This window comes from Peromyscus leucopus, chromosome 1 (assembly GCF_004664715.2).
Source record: "Peromyscus leucopus breed LL Stock chromosome 1, UCI_PerLeu_2.1, whole genome shotgun sequence".
Taxonomy (NCBI): domain Eukaryota; kingdom Metazoa; phylum Chordata; class Mammalia; order Rodentia; family Cricetidae; genus Peromyscus; species Peromyscus leucopus.
In genome coordinates this window covers 73,162,923-73,177,647 of record NC_051063.1, presented here as the reverse complement: position 1 = coordinate 73,177,647, position 14,725 = coordinate 73,162,923, and the positions used below count along the sequence as shown (strand labels likewise).

The 14,725-nt window shown below is 41.9% G+C and overlaps 1 protein-coding gene across 2 annotated transcripts in view; it reads left to right on the top strand.

Moving 5' to 3' along the window:
* The window catches only part of Acadsb (acyl-CoA dehydrogenase short/branched chain), a 41,383-nt gene that overhangs the window by 22,856 nt on the left and 3,802 nt on the right, over positions 1-14,725 (top strand). For both annotated transcript variants that reach the window (XM_028868408.2, XM_028868400.2), the window contains exons 4-8: positions 1,807-2,013; positions 3,517-3,687; positions 5,307-5,432; positions 7,194-7,286; positions 10,626-10,715. In XM_028868408.2, the coding sequence (XP_028724241.1) occupies positions 1,807-2,013; positions 3,517-3,687; positions 5,307-5,432; positions 7,194-7,286; positions 10,626-10,715 (687 nt within the window). The remainder of the gene's footprint in view (positions 1-1,806; positions 2,014-3,516; positions 3,688-5,306; positions 5,433-7,193; positions 7,287-10,625; positions 10,716-14,725) is intronic.

The window sequence follows — 14,725 nt, the reverse complement described above, 5'->3', positions numbered from 1 at the left end:
CTTAAAAGTCACCATACTAAGCCAGGCAGTGGTGGCACATGCTTTTAATCCCAGCACTTGGGAGGCAGAGGCAGGAGGATCTCTGTGAGTTCAAGGCCAGCCTGGTCTACAGAGTGAGTTCCAGGACAGCCAGGGCTACACAGAGAAACCCTGTCTTAAAAAACCAAAGCAAAACAGTCATCATACTGATTCCTGTGTCTCCCTTCTCTAGGTGCAAATAGATTTTTTTTTTTTAATACTAAGGATGCGCCAGAATTAGTCACTCTGTTCGGCACTACCTCCCTTGTCTTGTCTGTCACCTTACTGAAAAGTGACTTTTGGCACTTAGCCATATAATTTCATTTCTCCTTGCTTTAATGGGATCAGCTTTTGATAATTTTGCTAACTTTCTGTTATCAATGAAACACTTAGGAAAATGGAATCCTGTATGGAGACATACTGAACCACACAGAAGCCTAGTGTGTAAGACAAAGGCCCCATGGTTGATCTTCCAGCTCAGTTCTGCTCTCATCATTGACAGACTCTCTGGCTTCTGTGGGGAGACCTTTGGTGGTCTCACAGTTTGAAAATTGCTCTCCTGTGGTAGTAGTTCTTGCATTCGAGGCCATGTGCACTCACTGTCCACCTCCATAAACTGCTCTTACAGTAGCTCACCTGCCTCCTGACTCTACAGTCCAGTGTCAGTCACCTGCCACATATTTCCAGTTAAAGAGCACTAGTGACTTTTCTAGAGAAGCAGTGTTGCTAACAATTGCTCACGATGGGAAATCCCTTTCACTTCCGTCACACCGCAGCTTTCATCCTTCCTGTATGTGCCTTCATGTCAGCTACATCATCAACCTGAAACATGTAGCCAGAGTCCTAACTCGCTCAGCAGTGCTATTCTAGGAGAGCCCAGAGAGAAAGGGAGCATCATCCCTTCGGCTACCAGATGCAGGTCTTGAGCCATTTGTATATGTCATGTTCCTTTCCTAAAATAAGGACAATTACACATAGAGCAGGACTAAGGATATTTCATGTCCCTGACGTAGGCGCTGAGATAAAATGGCCACCTATTGGGAAGCTTTGGCCAACACTTGGTCTTGTGTGTCAGCACCTGTGATTTGTTAGTGTGTCACTCAAACACTACCACATGTTGTCTGCTCCCCATCTTGGACTTGCCAAAGTGGCCCCAAATGGATGGTCGTGCAGTCATTGTCTCGAATGAAAAGGTCAAGTAGAAAGGCCTGCTTAGCAGATACTGTGCCAACTGGAGCTGTAGACAGGTCCACTGGGAGCTGGTTACTCTTGTGCATTCGCTTATTACATCAAATCAGTGTACAGGAGCCTGTGTTGACATACCAAGACATCCCATGCAGTCCTTAATAAGAAAGACCATCAGATCATGCTTACCTTTCCTTATTCAAGGCATTTTGTGTCTTTCTTTGTTATCCCAGGCCCAAAGCGGGGGTGGGGGGAACACATCGAGCATAAATTTCATCCTTCTCAAAAAAAAAAAAGCAAACCAAAAAAACCTAGGGTTTTTTAATAGACTGTTGTTTATAGCAAAATAGCTATATCAAATTAAACTATATATGTATTAATAATAATAAATTAAGCTATATAAAATTAAAAATTTTAAAGTTCAGGATATATATGATGGGCTGTGACTGTAGCTCGGGCGGTGGTAAAGTGCTTCCCTAGCGTAAGGGGCCCCAGGTCATTTTTGTGTTTACGATTTATTTTTGAATTTTTACTTGCAAGAAGTTTCCCAGTCTAAACGGCGTGCCTGCCCTGTCTCATCTCTCCTCTCTGTCATTGCTCTAGCTGATGGGCATTGGAATTGATGCTGAACATGGAGGCACAGGCGCTTCCTTTTTCTGCTCCGTCATAGTGATCGAGGAGCTGGCCAAGGTGGACGCATCTGTGGCCCTTCTGTGTGACATCCAGAACACAATAGTCAACAACCTGTTTAAAAAACTCGGCACAGAAGAACAGAAGGCTACCTATTTGCCTCAACTGGCTACAGAAAAAGTGAGTTGAAATGACTTGTTGAGATGGATTGAGTCTGAGTTGACAATATTTTCGGGAGAAAAGTAACTGCGATATTGACTTTAATTACACGAGACCACAATGCAGCGCCATCAATCAACCAAGCAAGGCTCGATAAATTGCTGTTACCGGAGAAATACATTCTACGTCTCATTTATCATGTGGAAATTTAGGAAATAATCATCAGACAATTCCTTTTAGCTAGGCATGGCAGTGCATGCTTGTAATCCTAGTACTCAAAGGCTGAGGCAAGAGGGTTGCTTGTTTGAGGCCAGACTAGGCTGCATAGCAGTTTCCAGGCCAGCCTGGGATGTGTGGTGAGACCCTGTCTCAAAAGACATCAGCACTTCTGTTTCAGTTCATTTCCAGTCCCTTTGTTGAGATCCCTTTGGTCTTAGTTAGGGTTTCTATTGAGTCAACGAAACACCCTGACCAAAATGCAAGTTGGGTAAGAAAGGGTTGATTTGGCTTACACTTGAGAATTGTTCATCACTGAAGGAAGTCAGGACAGGAACTCAAACCAGGCAGGATTCTGGAGGCAGGAGCTGATGCAGAGGCCATGAAGGGGTGCTGCTTACTGGCTTGCTTCCCCAAGGCTTTCTCAGCCCACTTTCTTACGGAAACCAGGACCACCAGCCGGGGGATGGCACTACCCACCATGGGCTGGGCCCTCCCCCATTGATCACTAAATGAGAAAATGCCTTACAGCTGGATCTTATAGAGGCATTTCCTCAACTGAGGCTCCTTCCACTGCTCCTCTCTGATGACTCCAGCTTGTGTCAAGTTGGCACACAAACACAGCCAGGACAACTATCTACTAGAATTTAATACAGTTAAGCATGTGTTATTTTTTTTTTTTCTGGCTTCAAACTTCCAGTGATCTCCCTGCATCATCTACCTGAGTTCGGAGATGGCTAGTGACTCGAAGTGTGCCATGGGAAGTCTTAATGTGTAGGAAATGCTACACAGCAAGCATGTGTTCCTAAGTCCTTATTTTATCTTAAATAGTAAGGATGCTTTTGAAAAATAATAATCACAAGTCTATTTTGATAATATAGACTTGTTTTTAATATAGGTTCTTACTATGTAGCCTTGGCTAGTCTGGAACCTGCTATATAGACCAGGCTGGCCTTGAACTCACAGAGATCTGCCTGCCTTTGCTTCCTGAGTGATGGGATTAAAGGCATGGGCCATCATGCCCAGCCCAAATATAGATTTTTTTTTTTTTTGGAAAAGTAACTAAAGGTTTGACTTACAAATGTCCATTTTTAAAGCTGGGCATTGGCAGTACACACCTTAAATCCCAGGACTCAGGAGACAGAGGCAGGTGCATCTCTGAGTTCCAGGCCAGCCTGGTCTACAAAGTGAGTTCCTAGGATAGCCAGGGCTACACAAAGAAACCCTGTCTTGAAAAATACAACCCCCTCAAAAATGCAAAGAATAAATACAATTAATTTGTTTTTTTTTTCCCTCTCACATGTATAGTTAGGGAGCTTCTGCCTTTCTGAAGCTGGAGCTGGTAGCGACTCTTTTGCTTTGAAAACAAGAGCTGATAAAAATGGAAATTACTATATCATCAATGGGTCCAAGATGTGGATCAGCAATGCTGAACACGCAGACATCTTCCTTGTTTTTGCAAATGTGGACCCCACCTCGGTAAGTTGAAAGAAAAATCTTTCCTCCCTCTTCTCACCTTTTATTTTTGTTCTTTTCCTTCTTTCAGTCCCTTTCTAGGGACTTATTCTCTGAGAGTTGAATTGACCATTTTCCCCACTCTTATTCATTTAAAATAACTGTTGTTGACAAAATGATTAATTACACAGAGGACCACTTATTACTTCTCTCCTAATATCCTAATCTTTAATTGGGTAGAACTTCAGTTTGTCTGTGTCATAATGAAGGATTTAAATACTTGTAAAATACATTTATACTTTGAAGAATATTACTTTAAAAGTATTTTATTCAGATGGAAAAAATCATACAGCAAAAATGGTAAGTATGCTTAATTTTGTCTTCTGATTTAAGAATATTGAATTTAAAACATGATAGTTTCATGATCACATACTTAATTATAAAAATACTTTTAATACCCACTGTGGTTTCTGGAAAAGTACAGGTAGTAGTAAGGCTCCTCTCTAGGTAACCCTGGCCATCCCAGAACTTGATATGAAGACCAGGCTAGTCTCAAACTCATGGAGATCTGCCTGCCTCAGCTTCCCAAGCGCTGAGATGTACTTAAAGGGTGCACCACCATGTCTGGCATAGATTTAGTAACTCATGTTCTCCAATTATTCTGGTTTTGTAATGCACATATTGCAATTCAGAGTCCTTCAGTATCTATTACTAAAGTCCATGTTATTTTTCCTTTGTTTTTGTACATGTGTGTATTTGTGTTTACATCTGTGAGGAAACCAGACAGTCAACCTCAGACACTGTTTCTCAAGAACTGGCCACTTTTGTTTTAAAGATTGATTTTTTTAAAATTAATTTTTAGCTATGTGTGTTTGTATTTGTCTGTGTAGGGGTATGTACACATGGGTACAGGTGCCCATGGAGTCCAGAAGATGTCAGATCTATGGCAACTGGAATTACAGGTGGTGGTGAGCCACCCCATGTAGTGTGGGGAGCCAAACTTGAGTGCCCTGCAAGAGCAGTATGTGCTCTTAACTACTGAATCCTCTCTCTAGCCCCCCCCCCCCCCCAGCTCTTTTTGAGGCAAGATCACTTGGGTCCATTGGGATCTGGGCCTCACTGCTAAAGCTTGGCTGACTGGCCAGCAAGCCCCAGGATTCACCTGTCTCTGCCTCCCAAGCACAGCCGTTACAAGCACATGCCACCGTGCTCAGCTCTTCACATGGGTCCTTAGGTCCAAACACACATCCTCATCTCTGCATAGCAGCGCTTTCCCAGCTGAGCTGCGCTGCCTCTCCAGTCCTGTGACTTTCGGTTCACCTTGAACTCTCCATGTTTTTTCGTTTTTCATTTTATTTTTACTCTTTTTATGTGTGTGAGTGTTTTGCCTGCATGTATCATGAACCGCATGCCTGTCTGAGGCTCATGGAAGCCAGAAGAAGGAGCTGGATCCCACGAAACTAGAATTGCAGATAGTTGTGAGCCACCACGTGGGTGCTGGAAACCAAACTCTGGTACTCTGGAAGGACAATAATACTCTTAACTGCTGAACCATCTCTGCAACCTTTTAGTTTTCTTATTCTGAATTCTATAAGCAAGGATCTTAAAAGCCCAAGTGATACTCACATTTTAAATCTTTCTAGGGATACAGAGGCATCACCTGCTTCTTAGTAGATCGAGATACAGAAGGTTTTCATATAGGGAAAAAGGAAAACAAGATGGGGATCAGAGCTTCTTCCACCTGCCAGTTAACATTTGAAAATGTCAAGGTAGGTATTCTAGAATACTCTAGAACATTCGTTAAGAGACTAATGAGAAATAAGCCTTACATAGGACCATAGGAAATGTACAAGAGAAATGTCAAAACAGCAAATGGTGTTAAGTGTGCACAGAAGGGTCCTTAGTGGAACTGGTCAGCAATTAGGCCCTGACCAAAGCCATTTTTCACAGGAGTTGAGGTCCAGAGTGGAAACTTTTCTGTCCAGCCTCTGACCTAGTGAGCAAATTCCAGAAGTTAGCCTCAATTATTGTTGTCTTTACAACTTACACACTTCTGAAACATTTACACTTTATAAGCTTGGCACTTGTGAACCAAACATTGCTGGGAGAAGGAATTCTGAGGTCGGTACACCAGTGGCCACAAGATGGGGGTGTTGCTCAGTGAGAGCAGCATTCCACAAAACAAGACCTCCAGGATTCTGAAACTGAGCTAGATGGAGCCTGTCTTGGGGAAGGTGGGTCGCTACAGATGTTCCACTGCTTCGGGATTTTTGTGGGCACATGTGTATGGAGGGACTGGGATGTCTTTACAGATGTTCCACTGCTCCGGGATTTTTGTGGGCACATGTGTATGGAGGGACTGGGATGTCTTTACAGATGTTCCACTGCTCCGGGATTTTTGTGGGCACATGTGTATGGAGGGACTGAGATGTCTTTACAGATGTCTTTGAGCCTCACTCCTTCCTTCCTCCTGCTTCCCCTCATCCCCCTCAGGTCCTCCCTGCTCTCACTCCTAACTAAAGCCAAGTGTCCTCTATTGTTCCTAGTATTAACCATCAAGGGTATTTTTCTTTATGTATATGAATTTTGTTTTGCGTTTCCTCACACATGCCTGAAAGAGAGAGCGATAGAGTGCCTGGCCCTGCGAGGCCACAAGAGAATGTAGGAACTGGAATTATAGACAAATCCTTTGAACCACTGACCCATCTCTCCACTTCTAGTATTAATTTTTTTATATTATAAAGAAATATATAGTGTGTTTTCTTCCTTCCTCCTCTACTACTGAGCAGGAGAATGTACACTCACACATGTGCACTCACAGAAACACACACACACTCACACATGCACACACCACAGTAGACTTTTCTAGAAATAAATTGTCTCAATGAATTGCCTTTAAAATACTTCATGTTTTCGAAGTTTCTAATAAGTTATCTCAACACTATTAACATACAAGTAAGGATTGGAGGTAAATTGTTATTCATTTATGTTATTGACAAATTATATGAGGTTCTTTTTTTCTAAACTCATTCATTACTAAGTAGATTGTGCTTAGGCTCGGGAGTATGTAATAGTGAGGAGACACATGTCAGCAGGCAGTCAAACTGGAGTTTTGGGTTTGTTTGTTTTTTTCTTAATTGTGTTAGATTTATTTATTTCATTTTCTGTGTATTAATGTGTTTGCCTGAGAGTATGTGTAGTGTACTCATGGGTGTGTAGCTCATGGGTGCCTTGTGCCTTCAGAAGTCAGAGAAGGATGTCAGATCCTCTGACACTGAAGATATGGATGGTTGTGAGCCATCATACTGAGTGCTAGGAATTGAACTCAGGCCCTTTGGAAAAACAAGTGCTCCCAACCCCTGAGCCTCGCTCATTGAAGCTTACTCGATACTGTGATAGAGTAATAGCACACAAGTTGGGGTTATACATTCATTCAGTTGTGTATGTGTATTTACATGTTATGTATATTTAGAATCAAAACGAATTGTGTAAATCTAAATGTAGAAGTAAGTATATATTTGTATTTTCAGGTTCCAGAATCCAGTGTTTTGGGGAAAGTTGGACATGGTTATAAGTATGCCATAGGAAGTCTTAATGAAGGTAGAATAGGAATCGCTGCACAGGTAAGTCACATCTTAGCTCCTTCATGTTTTGAGCCAATTAAAATTAAAAAAAAAAAAAAAGAAGAAGAAGAAGAATTGCAATAAGAGCAGTATCTGGAAGCTTATGACCACAAGGTGGCACCCTGCCCTTGAGGGAAGAAAAGGAATGGGTGCAGCTTATTTCTCTCGAATTCCACTTTGGTCAATTATGTAAGTGTCCACAAGATCGAACAATGGATCAGTGACAGCTGTTCTCTGCTTTGAGAACATTACAATACTATCTATGACCGAGACCAGTAACTTCCAAGTATATGACATATTAAATGTGGCATTATTTTTCAGTTAACTTTTTAAGACCTGAAATTCATTCTTTTAGAAATTTTTAAAATTAAGAACAACCATCCTGTGATATAAGGATACATATTCTATTATGTGAGGATCCATGTATATGTATGTATGTATGGCAACACCATAACCTCTTCGTCCTACCAGATTCAGGGTTTGTGACTACCGGTTTTGTTCAGTGACCATTTCCAGGGCCGTCTGTGTGAGCACTGGGTTGGGGCTGTGCACTGGAGCCTGGTGGAGTCAGCGGTGGGAACACAACTGAAGACAATGACTTACCCCCACCAAACACTGTCAGTAGCAGGTAGTTCAACAGTGAGAGTCGGGGCCCCGAAGCCCTTCCTGGACTCATCCATAGTCAAATACGTATTTGTTTTTAATCACTCACTATGATTACTAACTTACAGCTTTTAGATTTTTGATAAAAATTACATCTGTTAGCTGTTGAAATAGTTGAATGTTGAATTATTATTACTCCACATTTTTTTCTTTTTTCTTTTTTCTTTTTTTGGTTTTTCGAGACAGGGTTTCTCTGTGTAGGTTTGCGCCTTTTCTGGATCTTGCTCAGTAGACCAGGCTGGCCTCAAATTCACAAAGATCTGCCTGCCTCTGCCTCCCGAGTACTGGGCTTAAAGGTGTGCACCACCACCACCACCACCACCACCACCACCACCACCACCACCACCCCAGCTAATATCTTTTTTTTTTTTTTTTTTTTTTTTCCTGAGACAGGGTTTCTCAGTGTAGTTTTGTGCCTTTCCTAGAACTCACTTTGTAGACCAGGCTGGCCTCGAACTCTGGCTCTGCTTTTTTGGTTTTTCAAGACAGGCTTTCTCTGTGTAGTTTTGGTGCCTGCCCTGGATCTTACTCTGTAGACCAGGCTAGCCTCAAATTCACAAAGATCTGCCTGCCTCTGCCTCCCGAGTGCTGGGATTAAAGGTGTGCCACCCGGCCAAAATATTTATTTATTTGCCTATTTTATTTTATGTTTATGAGTGCTTTATTTTCACCCATACCAGAAAGGGAATCAGATTCCATTACAGATGGTTGTGAGCCACCACGTGGTTGCTGGGAATTGAACCATCTCTCCAGCCCTTTTCTGCTGTTCATAACTTCATTAACAAACTGGGTTTTTTTGCGTGGGGTTGCTGAAGATTGACTCCAGGAACCCAAATGTGCTAACCATCTGTTCTACCTCTGAGAAATACCCTCACCCTAACAAACTATTGTTAGACCAATATTCAACTTCGGTTTCTAACAAAGCTAGAAAGAGCATTGGCAAACCCATGCTTTTAAAGGTTTTCTTGTTATATAACTCCATCAGAAGCAGCATTAAAGCTCTAGTGTGAGACCTCATGGTTCCTAGACATATACATAATATAGATGTTCTGACCATGAAGTCCATGACATGGGCTTTATTCCAATTACTCTTCAATATCTCATAACCCAGTGAAATGTTAAAAGCAGGTATGTAGTGTCTCAGTGGTTACTTGTAGAGGAAAAGGTACATGTCACAGTGAACCAGAGTCACAGTTCCTCAAAACCTTGCAGTGGTAGAGAATTTATTTCTTTACTATTTAAAATGGAAACATTTTGCCAGGATAGAAATGCATCTTTTCACTCACAGTTGATAATTTCAGTGGTATTGGCACATGCTTGTGATCCCAGTTCTCACAAGGCTTGACGCAGAAGGATTGAGGGCTTGAGAATAGACATGGCAAGTTCAAGGGCAGCCTGGGTACATAGTAAACCTATGCAAAAAACAAAATCAGGGGCTAGAGGGATAACTCAGCAGTCAAGAACGCTGGCTGCTCTTCCGGAGAACCCAGGTTCAATTCCCAGCACGCGTGATGACTCACAGCCAGCTGTAACTCCAGTCCCAGGGATCCAGTGATCTCTTCTGGCATCTGAAGGCCCTGCATGCACATGTGGTGCAGACATACATGCAGGCAAACACACCCATACACATTAAAAAATGATGAAAAAAATATTTAAAGACCGAAGTCAATCTTCACATCAATAGAGACATGCTGGAAGATGATATCATCTCTAACCACAAAAAACTTGCTACGGCATTTTAATTTGGGAATTGTGGGGCATTGCCCCCTTAATTTTAGATATGATCTTCTCTTCTCCAGAGAATACTAAATAAAGGCTAAAAGAAAATGTGAATGAACACTAATGAAATATTGATGTTTTGAGCAGTTCCCCCCAAAGCTTTAACTATTGATTTCTTTTTCTTTTTTAAAAACCTACATAGTTTGACATAATTAGATAGTGATTTACTAGCTGCCTTTTGTTGAAGTTTAGAAACCATTTTTAAGCTTGGATCGTTCAATAGATATGGAAATTGGTTAGCAATGAGACAGTTCAGCTAAAACTGTTACCCCGTCCTGACTTGTTCCTCAAGCGTGTAAATTAATGTTTTCGCAAGATTCTTTTCCTTGGCTGTCTGAACCCCAGTTAAGTCACCCAAGGAGCTTTTGAAAATGCTGATGCTCTGGCCATACCCCCTCACCCCCTCTCCGTCCCCTCAGGGGGAGAGTGCTTGTCCACACCCTGGGTTTTCCCTCTCTGGACTTAAGAAAGCAAAACCAAACAAAGAGAAGTGGCTTCCCACACGTGGCTCTGAGGACTGGAGGAACAGTCTGCAGTCTGGAGTCTTGGGTCAGCCTGGTCTAAGCTCCTAGGGCTCGCTTTAGGCCTGGAGAGGACTAAAGCCTAGTGGAGAGGACTTGGGAGCAGTTTCCTGGTTCTATCAGCATAGCTCTGTGCTAGAATTAGTACACTCACTCCTCCGTATATGAAATCAGCCCACATTGTCTCCAGACGGTCAGATACAAGGGGTAAAGGTATGCAGTGAATACCGAACACTCTGACTCTTCAACTCTTCCTTCATGAATGCTTCAGCCTCCCTTGAGAAGAACTGCAACTTGGGTAACTAAAGGCATAAACTTGAAACAAAATACATTTTAACCTTATGGTTTTTTTTTCCCCTCTCTCTCTTTTTAACAGATGCTAGGACTGGCCCAAGGATGTTTTGACTACACCATTCCATACATTAAAGAAAGGATACAGTTTGGCAAACGAATATTTGATTTTCAGGTGTATATAATGAAACTGTGTTGTCTTGGGCTTTCCCCCTTCCTGTGCTGAAAGCCATGGAGAGTCCCGCAAGGATGTTTAATGGGGGAGGATTAATGGGCATGTGGCCACCTTAATCTTTTCTGAGGGCAGAGCCATAGTCCTTGAGGCAGCTGTTGTGTGCTCAGGACGCTGTGGTGGGCCCTAGAGAGCTGTCTCCTCACCACCTCAGAAGTCTGCCATCTCCTGAGTTCACACCCTGGCTGCCCGGTACAGGTTCCTATGACTTTGTCTGAATGCCTAGCATTAGAAATGTTTCAGGCTTCAGATGTTTTCAGAGTTTGGGACATTTTTGTGGACATGGTAAGACATCCTGGGGATGTGAGATAAATCTAAACAAAATTCATTTATATTCCATACATGCCTCATATGTAGCATTGAGGTAATTTTATACAATGCTTTTAATAATTTTATATATGAAACAAAATAACCTGGGTTGAACTTTCTACTTGTGGCACCATCTTGATACTCAAAAAGTTTAGATTTTGGATTTCAGGTTTTCAGATTAGGACTGCTTACCCTGTACTGGCCATATCTCCTACCTACCATTATCCCCATCCTCCACAAGAGAAACTGGGACACATAGAAAATGGGTTTCCAAAGTTGTGCAGCTGGTATGATGCTCTGTGGTGGCTTCTAGTCTAGTTTCCATTTCAGTATAGCAGCACACTGTCTCAGGATAGACATAGATGATGGATTCCCGATGGCAGCCAGAAGGGCCAACAGTGAGACAGGTTAAAGGGGCCTTTGATTTTCCCTGTTAGCTTGGAATCAGTGTGTGTGTGTGGGGGGGGGGTCTGGTAAACTACTGAGTATAACCATGGTAGCATTTTTAGAAACTGTTGGGGTGTATGATTTTTTTTAAGGCAGAAATTCGATATTCAAAATTTGATCGCTGGGACCGTGGTGGCACATGCCTTTAATCCCAGCACTTGGGAGACAGAGGCAGGCAGATCTCTGAGTTTGAAGCTGGCCTGGTCTACATAGTGAGTTCCAGGACAGCCAGGACTATGTAGAAAGACCCTGCCTCAAAAGCATTAATTTGATCATTAACTATACGAAGCTTTAATGAGAGTCAGTAGGGTAATCCCTGCCTATCCTCTCTATCCTCTCACCAAGGACTGGTTTTTCCACCTGGGTGTGTCGCTGGCATCCTTGGCATCTCTAGGCTCCAGAGCTTTAAGGGTAGGCCTGTCACCTCGTCCTTCTCTCCTCACTTGATTATTCAGCATAGATTTGAGCATGTCTTCCATGCAGTGCCTGTGTCTACAGTGCTCTCAGGGGACCCACGTCTAGCTGTCATGTGGGTTTTTTTGTGTGTAGGGGAGTGTTTTTTCAAGGCAGGAGGCATACCTTTGTTACTTTTCTGCCTCCCATGGTACCTCATGTGGTCATTGAATAAACAACACCTTGGTGACTAAGTTTATTGACCCAAATGTATTTTGCAAAAATGATTATAATCTCCGAATTCGACATAAAAAGCCATCAAAAACCTATAGAACAGTGATATCCACATAAAACAGGAAAATTGACTGATAGGCAAAGACAGAAAGGCCAGCAGCAGGCAGGCGTGTGTGCAGACTGATACATGGTAGAAGCAGCCTCGTAGGCTACAAAGTGAGACTACTCTCTCCATGTGGAAAAAAAAAATGAAATTATCTTTGCTTCTGACAGCAAAGAGAGTTCAGATACATCAAAGAAATTATGTAAAAAAAAAAACTAGTTTAAATTTTGAGAAAGAAGTAGGAGACTATGTTTATGACATTAAGATAGGAAGGGATTTTATAAGTGAGACATAAAAAAGACTAGTCGTAAATGAAAAGAATTAGTAAATTTTCCAAGCACAGTGGCACACACTCATAGTACTAGCATGGCATGGCTAAGGCAGGAAGAGTGCCATGAGTTCGGGACCAGCCTTGGGTACACAGCAAGTCGGAAGCCAGCCAGCAGTCAGGATATATGCCAAAACATTATCTCAAAAAAAGAAAGGAAGGCAGGGAGGGAGGGAGGAAGGCAGGCAGGCAGGCTGAGAATTTGATTACCAAATAAATTTTTCTCAAAAAAAAAAAAATGTCATAGTGGTCTGGCAGTGGCCTTGGGTGTAGCTTGATGGTAGAGTACCTGCCTAGCTTGTAGCAAAAGGCCCTGAGTTCAATGCCCACAACACAGAAAGAGGTGGCATAAGCAGAAAGATGTCATAGCAGGGAGATACTCTCTGCATAGGTTTGCAGGCGTCCCATTTGTTGTGGTACTTCACAACTTACATATCTATGATAGGCTTTGTGCATATCAAAACAGTGTGGATATCAAATATCACAGAAGAGAATCTATTAGATATTTATAAGCCATCCCCCTACCCCCCACCCCAGTTTTCACTCTTCATTTAGGAAAGGCTTTTCATTAATGGGAATATTAAGTAATTGCTTTAATTGAGAATGTCTTAATCTTCATCACATATTACTGAAGATATTTAATTGATTATTCTTGTTAGACTCAAACCATGAGGACAAGGAATTCTGGCTAAGGTGTTCAATGTTGTGCCTCCCATTGCTCAACACAGAACCAGCATACAGTAAATGCTTGAACGGCTAAATAGGCTGGGTATGAAAACCATTCCAGTCGTCATAAACATTGAAGCTATATTTCTAGAAAATTGGGTCTTTGGGGTTTGTTTCTGTTTTTGTTTTATTTTGTTTTAAGACAAAGCCTCCATGTATAGCCCAGGCTGAATGTGATCTTGCAGCAACCTCTCTTATTTCTCATTCCCAAGTACTAGGGTTACAAGTATGTCCCTTCATGGCCCAACCAAGCTTAGTGGACTGTTGATCACTACCACAGCTGACGTTCATTTTCTCACTAAGTCATTCTGGTCATTGCCAGGCACTTAGTGGTACCTCGTCGCCGAATAAAATTTCAGGGTGATAGTAACTTTTAAATAATGCTTTTAAAAGTTATTCTTTAAAAATAGAATATATGGGAGCTGGGGACATGGCTTAATTGGTAAAAGACTTGGGGGGCAAGCTTGGAAACCTGAGCTCAGATAAAAGCCGAGCGAGGCTGACATGGGAGTGCTGGGGTCGGGCGTCACATCCCAGAGGCTCACTAGCCCGCAGCTGGAAGGATGCACACCAGGTTCAGTGAGATCCCTGTCTCAAAAAATAGCAAAGAGCATTAGAGGAAGACAATAGCATCCTCTGACTCCACACAAGCACACATGGGCAAATGCACACGCGTGCGTGCGCACACACATACACACTAAAGTTAAAGATTTTTAAAGTAGAGCAACTGCTATTCTCATTTATTTATTTGTTTGTTTGTTTTCTGAGACAGGGTTTCCTTGTAGTCCTGGCTGTCCTAGAACTGTAGACCAGGCTGGCCTTGAACTTACAGAGATCCACCTGTCTCTGCCTCCTGAGTGCTGGGATTAAAGGTGTGTGCCACTACCACTGGGCACAACTTGAACTTCTTGAACATGGGAATAGACTCACATCAATAAAATTAGTTGAAGGAAGAAAATTGGTGCTTCCAATATTCTTTCTTTACTTTACAGCTAACAACTTAATGTGTTGAGACCATGTTCAAAAATCAAAATTTTCCTAATTCAATCAGGCAAAAAAATATTTGAGAATTTTGTTCTATTGGGACTTAGTGTAAGCTCAATTTTTATTATAGACAGTTAAAAGTAATTATTAAATGTGGGAGTCAAGGTTTTTAAAACCTAACTTTATGATGACATTATTTAAAATCGTAGCAAACAGTGAAGGATTACATGAGTTTTGAAATTTTTCAAAAAAGATTCAATAATACCTGCAGTGTATTATTTAACTTCAGATGGCAGATTTAAGGTATTTGAAAGGAATGGGTTGGATTTCTTTGGGGTGTATTTTGAGTCCGTGAGCATTGTGTATCTTACTTGCAGTTAGAGGTAAGCCCCGTTTTGCAAGCTGTCATTTTCTAACATGAGTCTGGAT